The 14755-nt window shown below is 37.6% G+C and overlaps 2 protein-coding genes across 8 annotated transcripts in view; one reads left to right on the top strand and one right to left on the bottom strand.

The window, feature by feature from the left end:
* Positions 1–1006: 1006 nt before the first annotated feature.
* TRAPPC2 (trafficking protein particle complex subunit 2) lies at positions 1007–6306 on the bottom strand. Of its 2 annotated transcripts, none has more exons than XM_083825794.1 (5): positions 6177–6306; positions 5909–6018; positions 4062–4204; positions 3066–3153; positions 1007–2430 (listed from the first exon to the last, which is right to left on the bottom strand). In XM_083825794.1, exons 2-5 carry the CDS (start codon positions 5999–6001, stop codon positions 2332–2334), a joined length of 423 nt encoding a protein of 140 aa, XP_083681920.1. In that variant the 5' UTR covers positions 6002–6018; positions 6177–6306; the 3' UTR covers positions 1007–2331. The 2 variants fall into 2 exon arrangements, with proteins under 2 accessions (XP_083681920.1, XP_083681921.1); XM_083825795.1 differs by having other exon boundaries at positions 6169–6276.
* Positions 6166–14755, top strand: part of OFD1 (OFD1 centriole and centriolar satellite protein) — a 30377-nt gene continuing 21787 nt past the window's right edge. The window contains exons 1-7 of one of the 6 annotated variants that reach the window (XM_083825579.1): positions 6166–6290; positions 8845–9045; positions 9920–9988; positions 10075–10102; positions 10768–10875; positions 11582–11718; positions 13750–13923. In XM_083825579.1, coding sequence (XP_083681705.1) covers positions 8878–9045; positions 9920–9988; positions 10075–10102; positions 10768–10875; positions 11582–11718; positions 13750–13923 — 684 coding nt within the window. In that variant the 5' untranslated portion in view covers positions 6166–6290; positions 8845–8877. Of the gene's footprint in view, positions 6764–8844; positions 9046–9919; positions 9989–10074; positions 10103–10767; positions 10876–11581; positions 11719–13749; positions 13924–14755 lie in introns of all 6 variants that reach the window. The other 5 variants (XM_083825577.1, XM_083825576.1, XM_083825578.1 and 2 more) reach the window with 5 other exon arrangements.

Below are 14755 nucleotides of genomic sequence, written 5' to 3'. Positions count from 1 at the left end.
GCCTGTGCTGTTCATATTTCCTTGTGCTTAATTTTTTGACCGTGTAAGATAGTGCCAGTCCCTTTGACTTGCAGAATGTTTTTGATTCCTTTATTGCATAATACAGGTTATTTGCTGCTTTCTCATCCTACAATTGACTTCACTTGAAGTTGTATTCCCAAGCTGCTGAGACTGGGTTCAAACATAACACAAAGGAGATCTCTCCTGCCTTGTCCCCTGACCTTCATATTGTTGGACATAATCATTGCCTCATCCATGCTAAAACTCCATCTTTCAGACCTAGAGCAGATTTGTGACCATACCTGAACATAAGCTAACTCTATCTGGAAGTGGCAGCTAGAAATCTCTCAGCTTATTGCAGAAGTTGCAACACAAAGGTACTCAGTGCACAGGAAATTACAGCTGCCTAACAAAGGTTCTTTGAGCTTCTGTCCAGAGACAATGTTCCTCTCCACAAACCCTGTAATGATCAATGGGAAGAATTAGTTCCCTTTCCTTTGGCCCATACCAGTTTTCATCAAGTCCAACTGGACTGATGAGACTGCCTTTCCCATTTATAGTTCCTGGATTCCTTTTTACTGTGTGCTGGCAGGAGACAGTACAATGATCAAAACCCACCCTTTTTAAAAGGAGTGGAAACTTTTAGTACTAATCCTTTGCCCTAAGTTTTCTTTTTTGTCATGTGCACGATTATTTAACATACGTATTTCCTCAGTGGACCTGAACTGCTTGTATTTTCCCCAACCATCGTGTTACTGTGGAGGAGACAGCCTAACAGCAACCTACTGTGCAGATAAAAATGCTTTATCGTGTGTTTCTCTTGATTTCATGTGTACCTAAAGAGAATCAGTTTGATTCTCAAAATGCTGTATGATGCAGTTTTTAGAAAATACTACTGCAGACAAGTATTCCCATCTTCACTTGCCACCCTACCAGTAAAGGTAAGCATTATCGCGATCATCTACTTTTCTCTGAAATCAGTTCCAGTACAGTCAACAGGCATCCATACTGCATTATTCCACACTTTATTTAAGGTAAATATCAGAAAGTATATATAGTATAGTGTTGCTTTTCTCATGGAATATTTTACAATGACACTTTAGCAGTAAACGTAGATTACAAAGAAATAATGATTGGTTGTACATTTAAAGCACCTATACACGTGGTCCCCTTAATTATACAAACTATATAAAATGTGCTTTTTAGAACGGCATGCCACTTCCTTTGGAAATCCCATTTTAAACATTAAAAAAAGTCCAAGAAGATAGTTTATATAGATTTGCTGCATAAAGAAACAGACTATGTAAAAGATGATGAAATCAACTAAGATATTACGTACATATATGCTAGATGACCCATTTAAAAATGACTATTTTGTAACTAGGGTAAGTTTTGCAGAAGACCACCTAACTACATCTTACAATGTGACCGTAGCCAGACAGGCCAAACACTGCCTTTCTGAAACCCTCATCAAATAGTCTCATGGTTCAAAGATCCTAGTCTAAATATATTTTCAAAAAGAATATTTCAGCACTTGCAAAGATAATGGAAATAACGTGGGTTCGAATGCGTAAATTTAGTTGTGTTGTTCCCCCCCATGTATGAATTAGATTTAAAGTCAGGGCAGAGAGAGCTGTTTTGATCTACTTTAATAACTTCATTGATGCAGCACTGCAGCTAGACACGTATTGCATGAAACATCTGATAAATTTGCAATTTTAAGCTATAAAACGTGCAAGTTATTACTTTAAAATTGCTGAAATACCAAAGACAAAGCTTTGCTGATGGATCCTTTTTATTTAGCACTTCATAATAAATATATTACACATTGCAATATTAATATAGACCTTATTTAATACCGTGAACAGTAAGGTTAGTCTGGTTAGTCTGCAGTGAGTTCTCTAGCAAAGGACTCTTAAGTAGAAAGGTTTATAGCAAAACTCAATCACTTTGGCCAAACAATCCAAAAATCCCTTTTGCTCATATTAAATCAAATGACTAGAGATATCTAAAGTTTAGATCTGATTTCTTCCCACCCTGTGTAAGAGGCTTATCTTTTGCACATGCATTGACGCCTACGTCTCTCTTTGTACCTATTCAGCCCAGACATTTTAAAACTTAGTTTTCCTAAGACAGAATGAAAACTTCTAAAGATACATTGTTAACCAGAGCAGCTGGCTGTTTTATCTGTATCAGCAAAAAAAGCTTCTTCAGCATCCAATTTGTCAGTCTTCAGAAGGGTGAGTATCAAACATGCTGGGAACTAACCAGAAGAACTATAGCTCAAATCAGGAAAGTATGAAAAAGCACTCACTCAGGAAAGCTATTTTTTCAGCTTAAAAGGTGTTTCTTCCCAAGGAACTGCACTTTCCTTTCAAAAGCACTGGATCGAATAGGTGAATTGAGTTCATAAAATGGATTCATTGCAAACTGAGGAAAGAAGAAAAACTCATAAGCACAATGTCCAGAACTGGAAAATGTTATTTGAAATGAAAACTACTAATAGCTTTCAGCTTAAGTAGGGCCATTTAAAAGCAAAGATCTCCTAAGTAGTCATATATTTTCAAGGCCATCTCATAGTAAGAGCTCCTAAGAACGAATCCATCATGATGCTGATGGAAATTTGTTTCAGAAATTGGCATCATTTGAGTAGCTGCAGGAGGCTGGGCTGGCCATCAAGGCTCACAACTGCCCCATCTAGTGGAAACAGCACCAGGCTGTGGCAACATGGGTGACTTGTGAGGAGAGAAGCACCTTGACCAGACTTCTGTGACAGCCCTTTGCTGTCATTATCACATTAATGACACGACACTGCCCCAAATTGCTGGATTAAAATAAAAAAAGAAATTTGGAAGGAGCACGACCTGTAACAGTTTAGAAACATCTTTTCTGTTTAATAGAAAATGCACCCTTCATGTCACACGTTACCACTGGGGACAGCATGGGTGCTTCTCCCCTTACAGAGGTCCACCATAAGAAAATATAATTATATAGGGATGCCTGAGCATGAACAGCAGGCCATATTTAAAAGTATTGCCATGCGATTGTAAGAAGTGGGTTCTTACCTTTATATACAACTCATATACATCATTAAAGAAGTTCTTAATTCCATCTTCTTGTCTTACATCATGAAGCATTATAAATCTCATATGTAAAACAATTAAGGACTTTTACAAATAAACTTTTACAAATAAAAGAGACAATATACAGCATATTCTGAAATAAGCACTTAAACCTAATTCTGCATATATCTAAAATACTTAGCTGTACATGGAATCATTAAGGTTGGAAGAGACCTCCAAGATCATCTGGTCCAACCATCCCCCTACCACCAATGTCACCCACTAAACCAAGCACCAAGTCCAACCTTTCCTTAAACACCACTAGGGACGGTGACTCCACCACAAAATAGAGGAGACTCTATAGGAGCAAGCATTTAAAGAATTAAATGAAGCACTGAAATTTAGAAAGCATTATGTTTCCATTTATATTTTTAAATTTCCCTATCCCCTCTCTATTCAAGATAATTATTTTTAAAACTAGACAATTCTGAATATTAATGATATTCTCAGTACCTTTCCCATACATCCCTGAAATTAAATGAGTGCTACTTGCTATGTGTAACAGATGTTTCACAATACGCGCTCTTAAATACTATCTACACCTACATTCAAGCCTTGACACTGTATTTTGAAGATGTGTTTTTTCAAGTATCTTTATCCCTGCTTCTCCTCTTTAACACTAAGGAACGTACGCAGAGAATCATGTATGCTTGCTCAGACCGCATCATATTATTCCTCTCACACCTTTTTCCTCTACTCTCTGTGAAATCCACATTTCTTTAGGCTATTTCAGGTTCTCCAAAAGGAAAAATCCATCTTTGCAGTTAGTTCCAATCTTAAAGAACTACTGTGCCTCCCAACTTACTTCATCCTGAAGATGGGAACTCTAACAATAATGGTGGTGAATAGCCAGAGAAATCTGCTACAGCATCATTTCAACTATTTATCACTTTCTGACAAGAGGCTCAATAAATACAAAGAGAAGAGTAAAGGATATGTCCAGCCGTGACAAAAGCAGAAACAAACCATTCGTTAAATTTGTCCACAGTCTTCAGGTACATGTTGTTAGAAAGCCACATGTTCTCATCTACTAGGTCAAGAGCAGCATGGGCAATGAACTGGTTGAGATGGCGATGATCATCCTAGTACATTTCCAGAAGACAGAGAATTAGTAAGTAATTCAATAAAGGGAGTTAAATATAAAAATTTGCTCAAGCTTGTAAACTAGTGCTCAAGATACATAAAGTTCTATATATCCTTCTTTTCTGCCACGTATTAATTAATCCTGTAATTAAATGAAACCGGTACATACTGTCATGATACTTGGTTTCAAGGAAGAGAAAGGGCATAATACAGAGGTCATCACAGAAATAGTCTGAAGACAGAATGGGAAGCAGAGATATACAGAAGACAGATATACTGATAACGTTATCACTAAAGATTCTTTTTGATTCCTTTTTTTTCTCTCCAGGATACTTGCCTAGAAACACTGGATTTTGCTTTATTGTTTGGGGGGTTCTTTATCCTAAGAGCCTAGTAGGGAAAAACATGCTGCAACTGGTATTAAATATATGCTTGCAGATATAAATTGCAACTCTTCCCATAAAAAACAAACGGCCTTCACAGAGTAACCGCAGTATTTGACCCTAACACCACAAGAGCTGTGACAGGAAACAGTCATTTAGTTTGTGTACTACCCAGAACCCTGAAGGACATCTGCTAAGAAGAAACATAGGACTAAATAATTCTGTAAGCTCTTACATAAGTAGCCTTGCACTGTTTCTTATAATACTGGGATGCTGTTAAAACCAACCTCACACCTCTCAGTAAGCTGCTTCCCCCCAGCCCAAGTCAAGCTTGGCTCAGTGCATTAACAGCTTCACCACTTCCACACTGAGACCGAGACTAAGTAGTGAAGTTTAAGGGGCAAAAGCTTGTGCTGACTTACGTGTACATGCCCTTAATTCACCCTTAAACGACGTGTCTCAGAAATGGGAGCAATAGTTGCCAAAACACATCAATGTTGCCTTGTTTTTCTTCAGTGCCCATCAAGTTTAGATTCTCTCTTAGGAGAAAGTTTAGTACTACAACCTTAGTCAGACAAGTATTTCCACTTTCTGACATCCTCACGCTTGCTAAATCTAGTCTGAATAGTCTTATTTATGATCTTTTGTGATATGCTAATACAAATTACAAATGACACCAGTGACAGCGTATACTTTCATTTCTTGGTATGCGTGCACAAATGCATGCACTTTTGTTATGAAGTCTGCCTTTTTCTTTGATATAGTATCAGAAAGAATAGATTTGTTTTTTTCCCCGCTGGAAACATCATATATTGAGTAGTCTTATATTTCTCATATTCTCAAGCGTATTTATCACCACAAGTTTTAAACCTTCCCCACCTAAAGCAGGCATGAGTACTGAAGGTGGTTTTAAAAATATGGATTTATTCCACAAAAAATAAAGAACTGATGGAGCTTTCACACTAGTTCCTTCCTTCACCTTATCATTGTAAACAGATACCTTAAAATAGTGACGCTAAAGAGCAGTGTATAATGACCTGGTGTTACAAAAGCAGCACACGCTACCAGCAATGACTGAAGCATGACTGGCATATATATCCCCCACAACACAGCACCAAATATTTAAGGAAACAGCGTTTTATGCAGAACTACTACAGTCTGGCAAAGATTTTTTAGGAGATTTAAGTGCTGCAGAGTTCTGCTCCCTGTCACAACGTTTCTGTACCAGAAGCAAGCCCTGGACGCCAGCAACGCCTTCGGCAGCGGGTCGCTCAAATTATTAAAGGGGGGGGACAACAACGCGACGGGGGAAACACGCACCTTGGACTCTGCTTTCCCGGGAGGCAGGAACTCCATCTCGAAGACGGGGTTGTCATGGTGGCCGACTATCACGAAGTAGAAGCTGCCGGACATTCTCCACAGCGGGGCACCTCGGGGGGGAAGGCAGGGACCTGACGCAGGCCCCACAGCGCGGGCCGCGCCCAACGCCCCTGGGGGCCGCAGCCACCTCACGAAGACGACCCCGACCCCATCCCCACCGCCCCCCAACCTCAACCCCAACCCACCCCGGGTCCCCTCACCTCCTTACCGGCCTCACCGGCCCTAACGGCTCCCAAACGCTCCCAGCAGCCGCCCGGAAGGGCTCGGCTCGCATCCGGCGCCGCCGTGACGCCATGCCGGGGAGGCGGGGTGCCTGCCGCCGGTAACGGCTCTTTTTGGGGGGGGGGTTGTTGAGTTCTTTATTTTTGGGGGGTTTCTTTCTCGTTTCGGGATGGCTGCGGCCGGCAGGGAGGCGCTGTCGCAGGATGAGCTCCGCAAAAGGCTGTACCAGGCTTTTAAGAAGCGAGGGGTGCTGGACACGCTCAAGGTGCGCCTGATCCCGCTGCCACCAGCGAAACCCGCGCGGAGCAAACGGCCTCGCCCTTCGCCCCACGCACGGTGCTGGTGCTATGGCATAGTTCGTAACAGTTTGTGCTTCCTTTTTGCCAGAAACGCGTGCTTCCTGAACACAAGCGCCTTTCGGTAGTCTCAGGCTCTGTCAGGAAGGTTAGTGGCCCAGAGCAGGTCTTTAAAAGTACCGTGCTGGAGAGAGTGTCAGGCAGGGAGGAGAGGAGTAAATGGGAAAACAGGATCGGAAAGGACTCCTTGCATCACAGAATTTGTCTATTTACTGCTGTAAGCAAGCACACTGCATGAAGTATTCTCTTAATTTTCTTCCAGTTCTGTAGTCCCAAGCTATTTAAAACTAGTCGAGCTATTTTCCTCTTGTCTACTTGTTCAGGAAAATGTCTTCCAGTATGGACTTGCTCAGGAGGGTGTCTCGGAGGATGGTTGTGTTCAAGAGTGACCCTTAGTTCTGATTTGCGGCCTATTTGCAGTTGGTCTGCCTCTTTTTCTTGTACTGAAAGTATTCTTCAGTTTAAGTAGCTCTTCATGAATTCTTTCGTCCTTCTTTGGAAGGCTGCATGTATCTTTTCTTGAGGCATGTTACAACTGTACTGCTAGTCATTGTTTGAATGACACATCCACTTCTTGCTTTCTCCAAGCAGTCCTGTAGCAGAAATCTGTATAAAGCCTTAAATGTTGAAATTTTGTATTTCATGCAGTTTCAGTTTTGCTGGTGTTTAAACATCTGAATATATTTTTTTATGACATAATGATCTTGGTGTACTTTTTATTCCCAGCGTTATGTCATCATTTATGTTTTTAGCTCCTTCTTTTTGTGTCAAATTCATTACAGTTTAAAAAAACAATAATCAAGTTGTATATTTCAAGAATACGACCGATAATCTCAAGGCTAAGAATTTCCTGTTCAAGACAACTTGTTTTCTCCCTCAGTGGTTTCTATAATAAGCTTGCAACGATTGGACCATTTCCCATCTTGTTTGACTTAACTAATAGCGACATGCTATCTAAGTCCATTTACCCGCTTTAGTTTTCCTTGTCTAGAAGATTATCCGTCTTAGATTTTGTAGCTTCTCTGAGCTGAAGAACTAGTGTACTTGGGTATCTTACAGATTCCTGCAAACACACTTCCAACAAGAATACTCTCAGCTTTCCCATGGTCTTTTCTGACTACCTCTGCTGGTATGAGGCAGGCTGTATATGAAGCTACAGGTGTGCTGAATGGCCAAGTGTTTCTTGTCAGAAAGAATAATGATAGTATAACAAGTGATTTTTGCTTTTCTTTCCCTTAGTAGGGACAGGGATATAGCCCTGTGTTTTTCCCCTGCGTTTTTTCACAAGATGTGCAAGAGGTTGCTGGGCTCAGTTGTTTTTGGGACCTCATCTGTGTCAAAGTTTGTTGAAACTGGACAAGTTCAGAAATTAAGGGAAATGATTTTGTCAGTTTTCTTCATTTCTCTCTATTATCAGTTTCATTTCCGCAGAAAGCCATGCTTAAATATCAGGGTAGTCCGATATGATCTAGTTTTGGTAAGCATTTAGTATTTCATCCCATTTGGTACCATACTATCTTTTTAATCAGCTTTAGAAACTTTGTCACTGTTGCATAGTGCTGTTGAAAGCTTAAAACACTATTTCTCTCATGATTTGGTAGTATGCCCTAAGCAACTTCTATAATTGCATAGTGAAAATGATTATTTCTTCCTCTTACAGTGGGGACACTTTCTGATCTCAGCTTGCCTTTTTTCTCTATTGTAATTAATATAACATAAACAAATTATAATAAATACAGTTTAATTTATTATTAGTGCCTGTAGGCTTTTTTTTTTTTTTGATTAGTACCCTTTTGCTTCCCTACAAAATAATTAATTCTAAAGACATTGAATTTCCCATTATTTTCCCATCTGCTGTTGGGGTGGAATCAACAGCTTTTTGATATAGGACTCAGAAGAGGACTAGTGAGTTTTCCAAGTACATGTGAAGCTGAAGCCACATCAGATGGGCTTTGTTTAAGAGTGATAGAAGAAAAAAAAAAAAAGTGATCTAACATTGAAGTTTGGAGTACTGGAGTGGAGTTTATGTGAAATTTTTGACTGAGAACAATAATTCTCAGTCCTACACCCAATACATCTTAAGGGAAAGTCAAAGATCACTGTCGTGCAATTAAGAGTATTCTGAAGAAAAGCACTCTCTTATAAATTCTGCCAATGTTAGGCTGCCCAATTCTGGTGTGTGGGTTGTAATACAACATGTAAAGGTAGAATGAAATTCCCATGATTTTTGAAAAATAAAGCTCTCATTACAGTCTCAGGTTGCCTGTTACTAACTCTGTTGTTTCTTTTCTGTGTCAGACACAGCTCCGAAAACAGCTAATCCATGAACTGATGCACCCAATTTTAAGTGGAGAACTTCAGCCACAGACTGTTACAAGTGATGACAGTTCACTTTTGATCACGGCCTCCAACAGTTTGGTGGCGGATCATCTGCAGAGATGTGGCTATGAGTATTCACTTTCTGTTTTCTTTCCAGAAAGTGGATTAGAGAAGAAGAAGGTAAGTTCAGCAATCTCTTAAGATTTCTAGGAGTTTTGTTTTCTGAGGGCTTGTTATATTCCAATGGAATTGAAAAAATCCACTTTAGTGACAGTGAAATACAGATGCAAGTACAGCTTCAAATCCTCTCCATAAAGGACTTCAATATTCAGGTCTATTTACATGAAGACTCACAATAAGACACCATACAGGAAAGACGTAGTGCCAGCCTCTTAACCTCAGCTTGCTTCACCCAAAGCTGTGGTGTGATCGTGTGATTCTGTTTGGTGTGACAATTTGCAGAGCCACGTGACAGGCTGCTTGGGGAGCTGATCCTGGTTAAAGCTAGCCTCTTTTTGGCCATTCAGTTCTCTGAAAGTGTGGTTCGTGATCGGTTTAAACTGTTCCTAAATACAACTTCTGCATGAAAAGGGCGGTCCTTGCCCTGTATTTGTTTCTCCTCTATGAGTATGTGATAATGTGATGAATTTTTTCTAACCAAAAATGAATTTTTTGAGCTGGTGAGTAGCTAGTTGTCATTTCGGTTAGCGAGCTCAACTGATTTATATGATAAAACAAAATAGAGGCAAGGAACGTAGAGAGAGCGTGCATCCAGGTATGGGAGGAAACAAAGCCCTCTCTTTTCACAGCTTCAGGTGGTCATGAAACTACGCATTCACTGCTGTGTCTCTTAGGTAACAGATAAGCAAATGGAGCTCTAGAACAGTTAAGTGTTTGAAAATAGTTTTGCAAGGTGATTATTTATTTTGATCTTTTTCAAATCTAAAACATTTTACAACTGTAAAATGGTGGCTATTACATATTTGAAGTATTTTTTTAAAGTAGTTAACCTTTTCAAATTTATGTTTTTGTTTGTTTGTTTTTTCCCTAAAAGCTGTTGTCTGTGCAAGATCTTCTTCAATTAATGAGAATCAATCCGAAATCCAATTTTTACAAATCACTGGTAAGTTATTTTGATTCTGAAGATAAGCTAAAATTACAGTTGTGGTGAAGGAGCCTGGCTAAAAGGCTGTCTTTTATTTCTTACAGACTTTGGGAACTCAGAAGGAAAATAAAGGTACAAGATATTTATACATGATGCACACTGATAATTATGTCACCTTCATTTTTATTAAGATGTGAGAAGTAGATATTCAGATTCCTTGAGTATGTGTTGATGTGGAGTAGTATGGATTTAATATTTTGAAACCTGTAGTACACCAAATACTAGAGGTAATGTTTTGTGGAAACGCTGACAAGCTCAAATTTTGATTTGTGTTTATAACTGACTGTATTAGGTTACATGTACTACAAACACTAGCTGAAGATTTAGTAGGCTTTCCGTTTTCTTAATGTAAGAAATAATTCTTATGTCTGCACGATGAAACCTATCTATATTAAGTAGCCTGAAGTAACTTGGTTTTCAGAAACCACTGTTCCCTAATGTCATTATAATTACAGTAATAATAACCTGCTCTCCCAAATGACCATGGAAGTCAAAGAGATAAAGAGAAAGAGAAGAAAGGAAAAGTTGTAAAAGCACAGCTTTTGCAGAATAAGATGGAGTGCTTATAATAAAAATCAATAGTTAGCTAGTATTGATTTTTATTTAATATTCACTGGGTTCTTTCAGTAAATTAGGTAGGTTTTCTGTGTGTAGTGAAAATTACTTCATTAGTTACAGGCGTGAAAACTGAATTTTGGTATGAAATGAGAAGTAACTAATCTATTGGATCTTGAAAGGTTTTCTCATGCAGATTTTAATGGGACTTACAGAGCATCATCTAAGTAAGGAAAGTCATGACACAGAAACTCAGACAACCTCAACACCTCCTTACAGAGACTCTCTTGGTAAGTACAGTCTTTGCAATAAAGTCTCCCCAAATATTTTCATATTGGTGAATGATATGGATGAATAAATTGTATGAATGATATTAATTCATTGCTTATTCAAATGCAACCTGAAGTAATAATAAATAAAAGTTATACCTATATTGCTCTACATTTTTCCTAATGTTGCTTAAAGTAAGACAGAAGTTCTGCTATTTTATTTTTCTTTTTCATTGCACAGACGTTTTCTTAGGTGTTTAGCTAACAGCTATAACTTCTTAGATGGACTGTAAATGTTAAGTGCTGAAATGTGTTCTGGAAAACTAAATTATAACTGCATGCATTGCTTTTGTGTATGATGGTGTTTCTGTTTGTTGTGCATAGAGTGGGAGTTTTTGAATTATAATATGCACTCTATTAGTAATACAAAAATGTAGAAGTTGCACGCAAAAGAAAATTCTAGAGGATGCAAAGAGGATGAATGACTATATATATGCCGCAAATCATGCCTGAACAGCTAAGTGCCTCCTCTTACAGATATGTTTTGTGGCACAGAGCTGATAAATGGCATTTCTGTGCTGCCACAGCTTTTGTACCACATGGGTCTTAGGTGATACTTATGTACACTGAGGTACTTCATAGAGACACAGAATCGCACAGTCTTTGGTAGGATTTGTGATGACTGATTTATTTTTAAATTATGATGGATATGTTGCTCTTTTTATAGCTGAGAAGCTTCAGCTGATTGATGAGCAGTTTGCAGGCTCCTATCCCCAGCATTATAAGTATGAATCTTTAGAAGCAAAACTTCATGAATATAGGAAAGAAATAGAGAAGCAGCTTCAAGCAGAAATGGCTCAAGAGGTATTGCTCTGGTGATTGAATTTGAGGGAGAAATTTATGAATTTTGACTTTACACCTTACAAACTTTTAATACTTAAGGTAACTTGAAGAAAAATGTCTCATCATGAATTATATCTAACACAAAAGACTAACTTAATCAAATACCATTTGTTGATTTGATGATATTTCACGTGTATGTTGTCATTTACCTTTTAATTAATTTATACAGTTCAGCTCTTTATTCTGGTGTTAATTTGGAAACATAACTTCTTATTTTGATTGTCTTAATTTGGTAAATTCTGCTTTTTGATTGTTTTGTTTTATGGGAAAATTTTTACTTTTCATAGTTATACTATTTATTTTCCTTCCCAGTTAAGATCTTGAAGCTTGAATTTGAGCATAATGCATTACAACCAAGGGGCATGAATTGCTGCTGTATACTTTGACAGATCAATTTATTTTTTTAATACTGATTAGAATTTACATACTATTTCAAAACATTGCACAGAAATGTTAAAATCGTAACAGGCACAATATTATGAATTATTCCACTTTTTTTTTTCTTCCTATAATTAAAGTCAAAGCTCTTTTGGAGACTTGTCCTTTACTTTAAGAATAATTTTTTTTTTTTAATTTTTATTTTTTGCCACAAAGTCTGTTGATTAATACTTATGCCTGGAGAATGGAGCAGATAGAATGTACTGCAGTTTATTTAAATATTTTTTTCCATGATTTTTTGTCAAGATGAATTGTGTATTTCAATAGAAATTTTTTCTCACTGATAATCAATTAGAATGTTTAGGGACATTTTTTTAAAGGCACTCATCTGCATATAAACTATTTGAAGAAAACAGTTTAGCCATAATTATTAAGATAGAAAAATAGAGAGATGGAGAGCTTAAACTAAAGCCAGTGCATTTTATCTCTGTTTTTCATTTGGTCTTCAATCCCTGGTAGGCGCTGTATTATTGTTATGTAAGAAATGCTAATTTGTGTGTTAGGTTCGTCTCAGTTTAACCAAAGCAGAAAACTGGAGGCTTAAACAGATATAAATCATTTCTAAATTCAATTAACTTTACATGGAATGTAAATCCATAGCAATGTGAAGTGAGTTACTGTAGGGTATTTCTAGCCCAATTTGTGTATGTACAAGTGAGGCTGTACTGACTCACCATTTTTTTCTACTTTTTCACAAATCTGTGCCTATAGGACTGAATTCCTTGATCAGACATTCCCAGTGTGCTTTTTTACCCCTCTCTAATATCCTTGTTTTCTGTAGTCTCAAACTTTTTCTGTCATTCGCTTCTAATTTGCTCATTGTTTCTCATGTTCTTTTATTCTTGTATGCTCTTCATCTTCTTCGAAAATTCTATTATAATGTTATTAAAATAGTAATAATTTTATTATTTTATTAAATCTTACTATAATTCTTCATAATCCCAGTAGTTCTTGCATATATTGCACCTCACACTTTTTAGGGACACATGGTTCCTACAATTCTTCTGTGCACTTGCAAAATGCGTACTTGTGTGAGTCAGGATTTCTCTTTCTGTGCTAATACGGAGTTACACATTCCGCATTTTCTTTTATGTCCAGATGAAGTTTTGTTTTTTCTCAGGGATTCTGGATAGGTCTGCCTCTGCTGTTCCTAGTAGCACCAGTCAAAAGCAGTTCTCTGAGAAAGAGGCAAAAATAGAGACTGTGGCAGAGGAGGAATCAAAGAGTGTGGCCATTCCCTACCTGCAAGCAGAGCAGCACTCCTGCAATGTATTTTTCTTCATAGGTCTCTGTTTTGCTGTTTTCTAAACCTAATATTGTTTGTAAGACCTGTTTTGGGATGCTAGATAAATGGATGGAAATGATGTGAGACATGCAAATAGTGTGTGCTACCAAGATACTTTTATCACAGTATTTTATTTTCATCATACTTCCTATCAGGAAATATCCTAACAGGAAATATCCGAGAGAAATTTAGAATTGTCTGAGGAGGTATAGTCTTTGCTCTTTTGAAAAAAACACTATTTAACCCTCTCTTCCTCTTTTATGTAAAAGCTAGAACATTTTAAAGAAGTTGAAATAGCAAAGATTAAAATGGAGGAGAAAGCGCAAACCCAGAAAGAAATCTCTGAGCTACGGTATGAGTTAGAAAGGACACATCAAGCAAAGGCTGAAGCGTTGATTTCTCGTGAAAAGAATGCTATTGAGAGGCTTCAGAAACAACAAGAGGTAAAGTTCCAAATACTTTTTCTTAATCTAGTACAAAATGATGCATGAGTCAATTAAACTGTTCTTTTATCTTTGTGAGATTTACCTTCAGCTCTCATTTGGCTTGTTAGTGAAAACTTGGAATTTACTTTTGTTCTCATAAATAGGGGAACACATTCAGCAAATACAAGGATGAGTATGGGTGAGTATTTAAGTAAAGCTGGCTGGAAAAGGAACAGTTCCGCTAAATAGGGCTGAATTGTAATAGATACTTTTTAATCTGTTTTAATAACCGCTAAGTTCAGATCACAGAGATTTTTAAATAGTTTATAGGACTGTTTACTCTTTTATTTCCAGAACATAGCTTTTAGTTATACTATAAATTCTTTCAATTGTTAAGAAGGACTTTAAAGTAAATGGAATATACGGTCCACATGTTAGAGATATGACATTTCTATGTCATTAGGTGTTGAAGAGTTTCAATAGCCACTGTCTTTGCCCTAGGCTGATATCACGTTTCTCTTTCAACACTTTTTTGTTGATGAGTTATTCCTCTGGGCTGTTAACTCTTGGTGTTTTGCCAGAATAGTAACTGTTACTGCAGTATATAATAATTTGTATATAGTTCTAAATTGCTTCACTCAATATCTATTACTTTTCCGTTTCTGGAAGAGTAGTTTGCCTGCTATTCTGTTGCCTATTTGCCTGGCAATCTCCCTGCTGTCTGCAGCAGACCTTCCTATCCAAATAATTTAGTCATCTACAATTGCTATCACCTTTCTGCTCGGGTGTGGTTGGGCTTTTTTTTTTTTTTTTCTTCAGAGCCTGTGATGGTAACAAAACTATCATTCAA

This window comes from Anser anser, assembly GCF_964211835.1.
Source record: "Anser anser genome assembly, chromosome: 1".
NCBI lineage: Eukaryota > Metazoa > Chordata > Aves > Anseriformes > Anatidae > Anser > Anser anser.
Note: the sequence above shows the minus strand (reverse complement) of the source record. Positions and strands in the feature narration are given on the sequence as shown.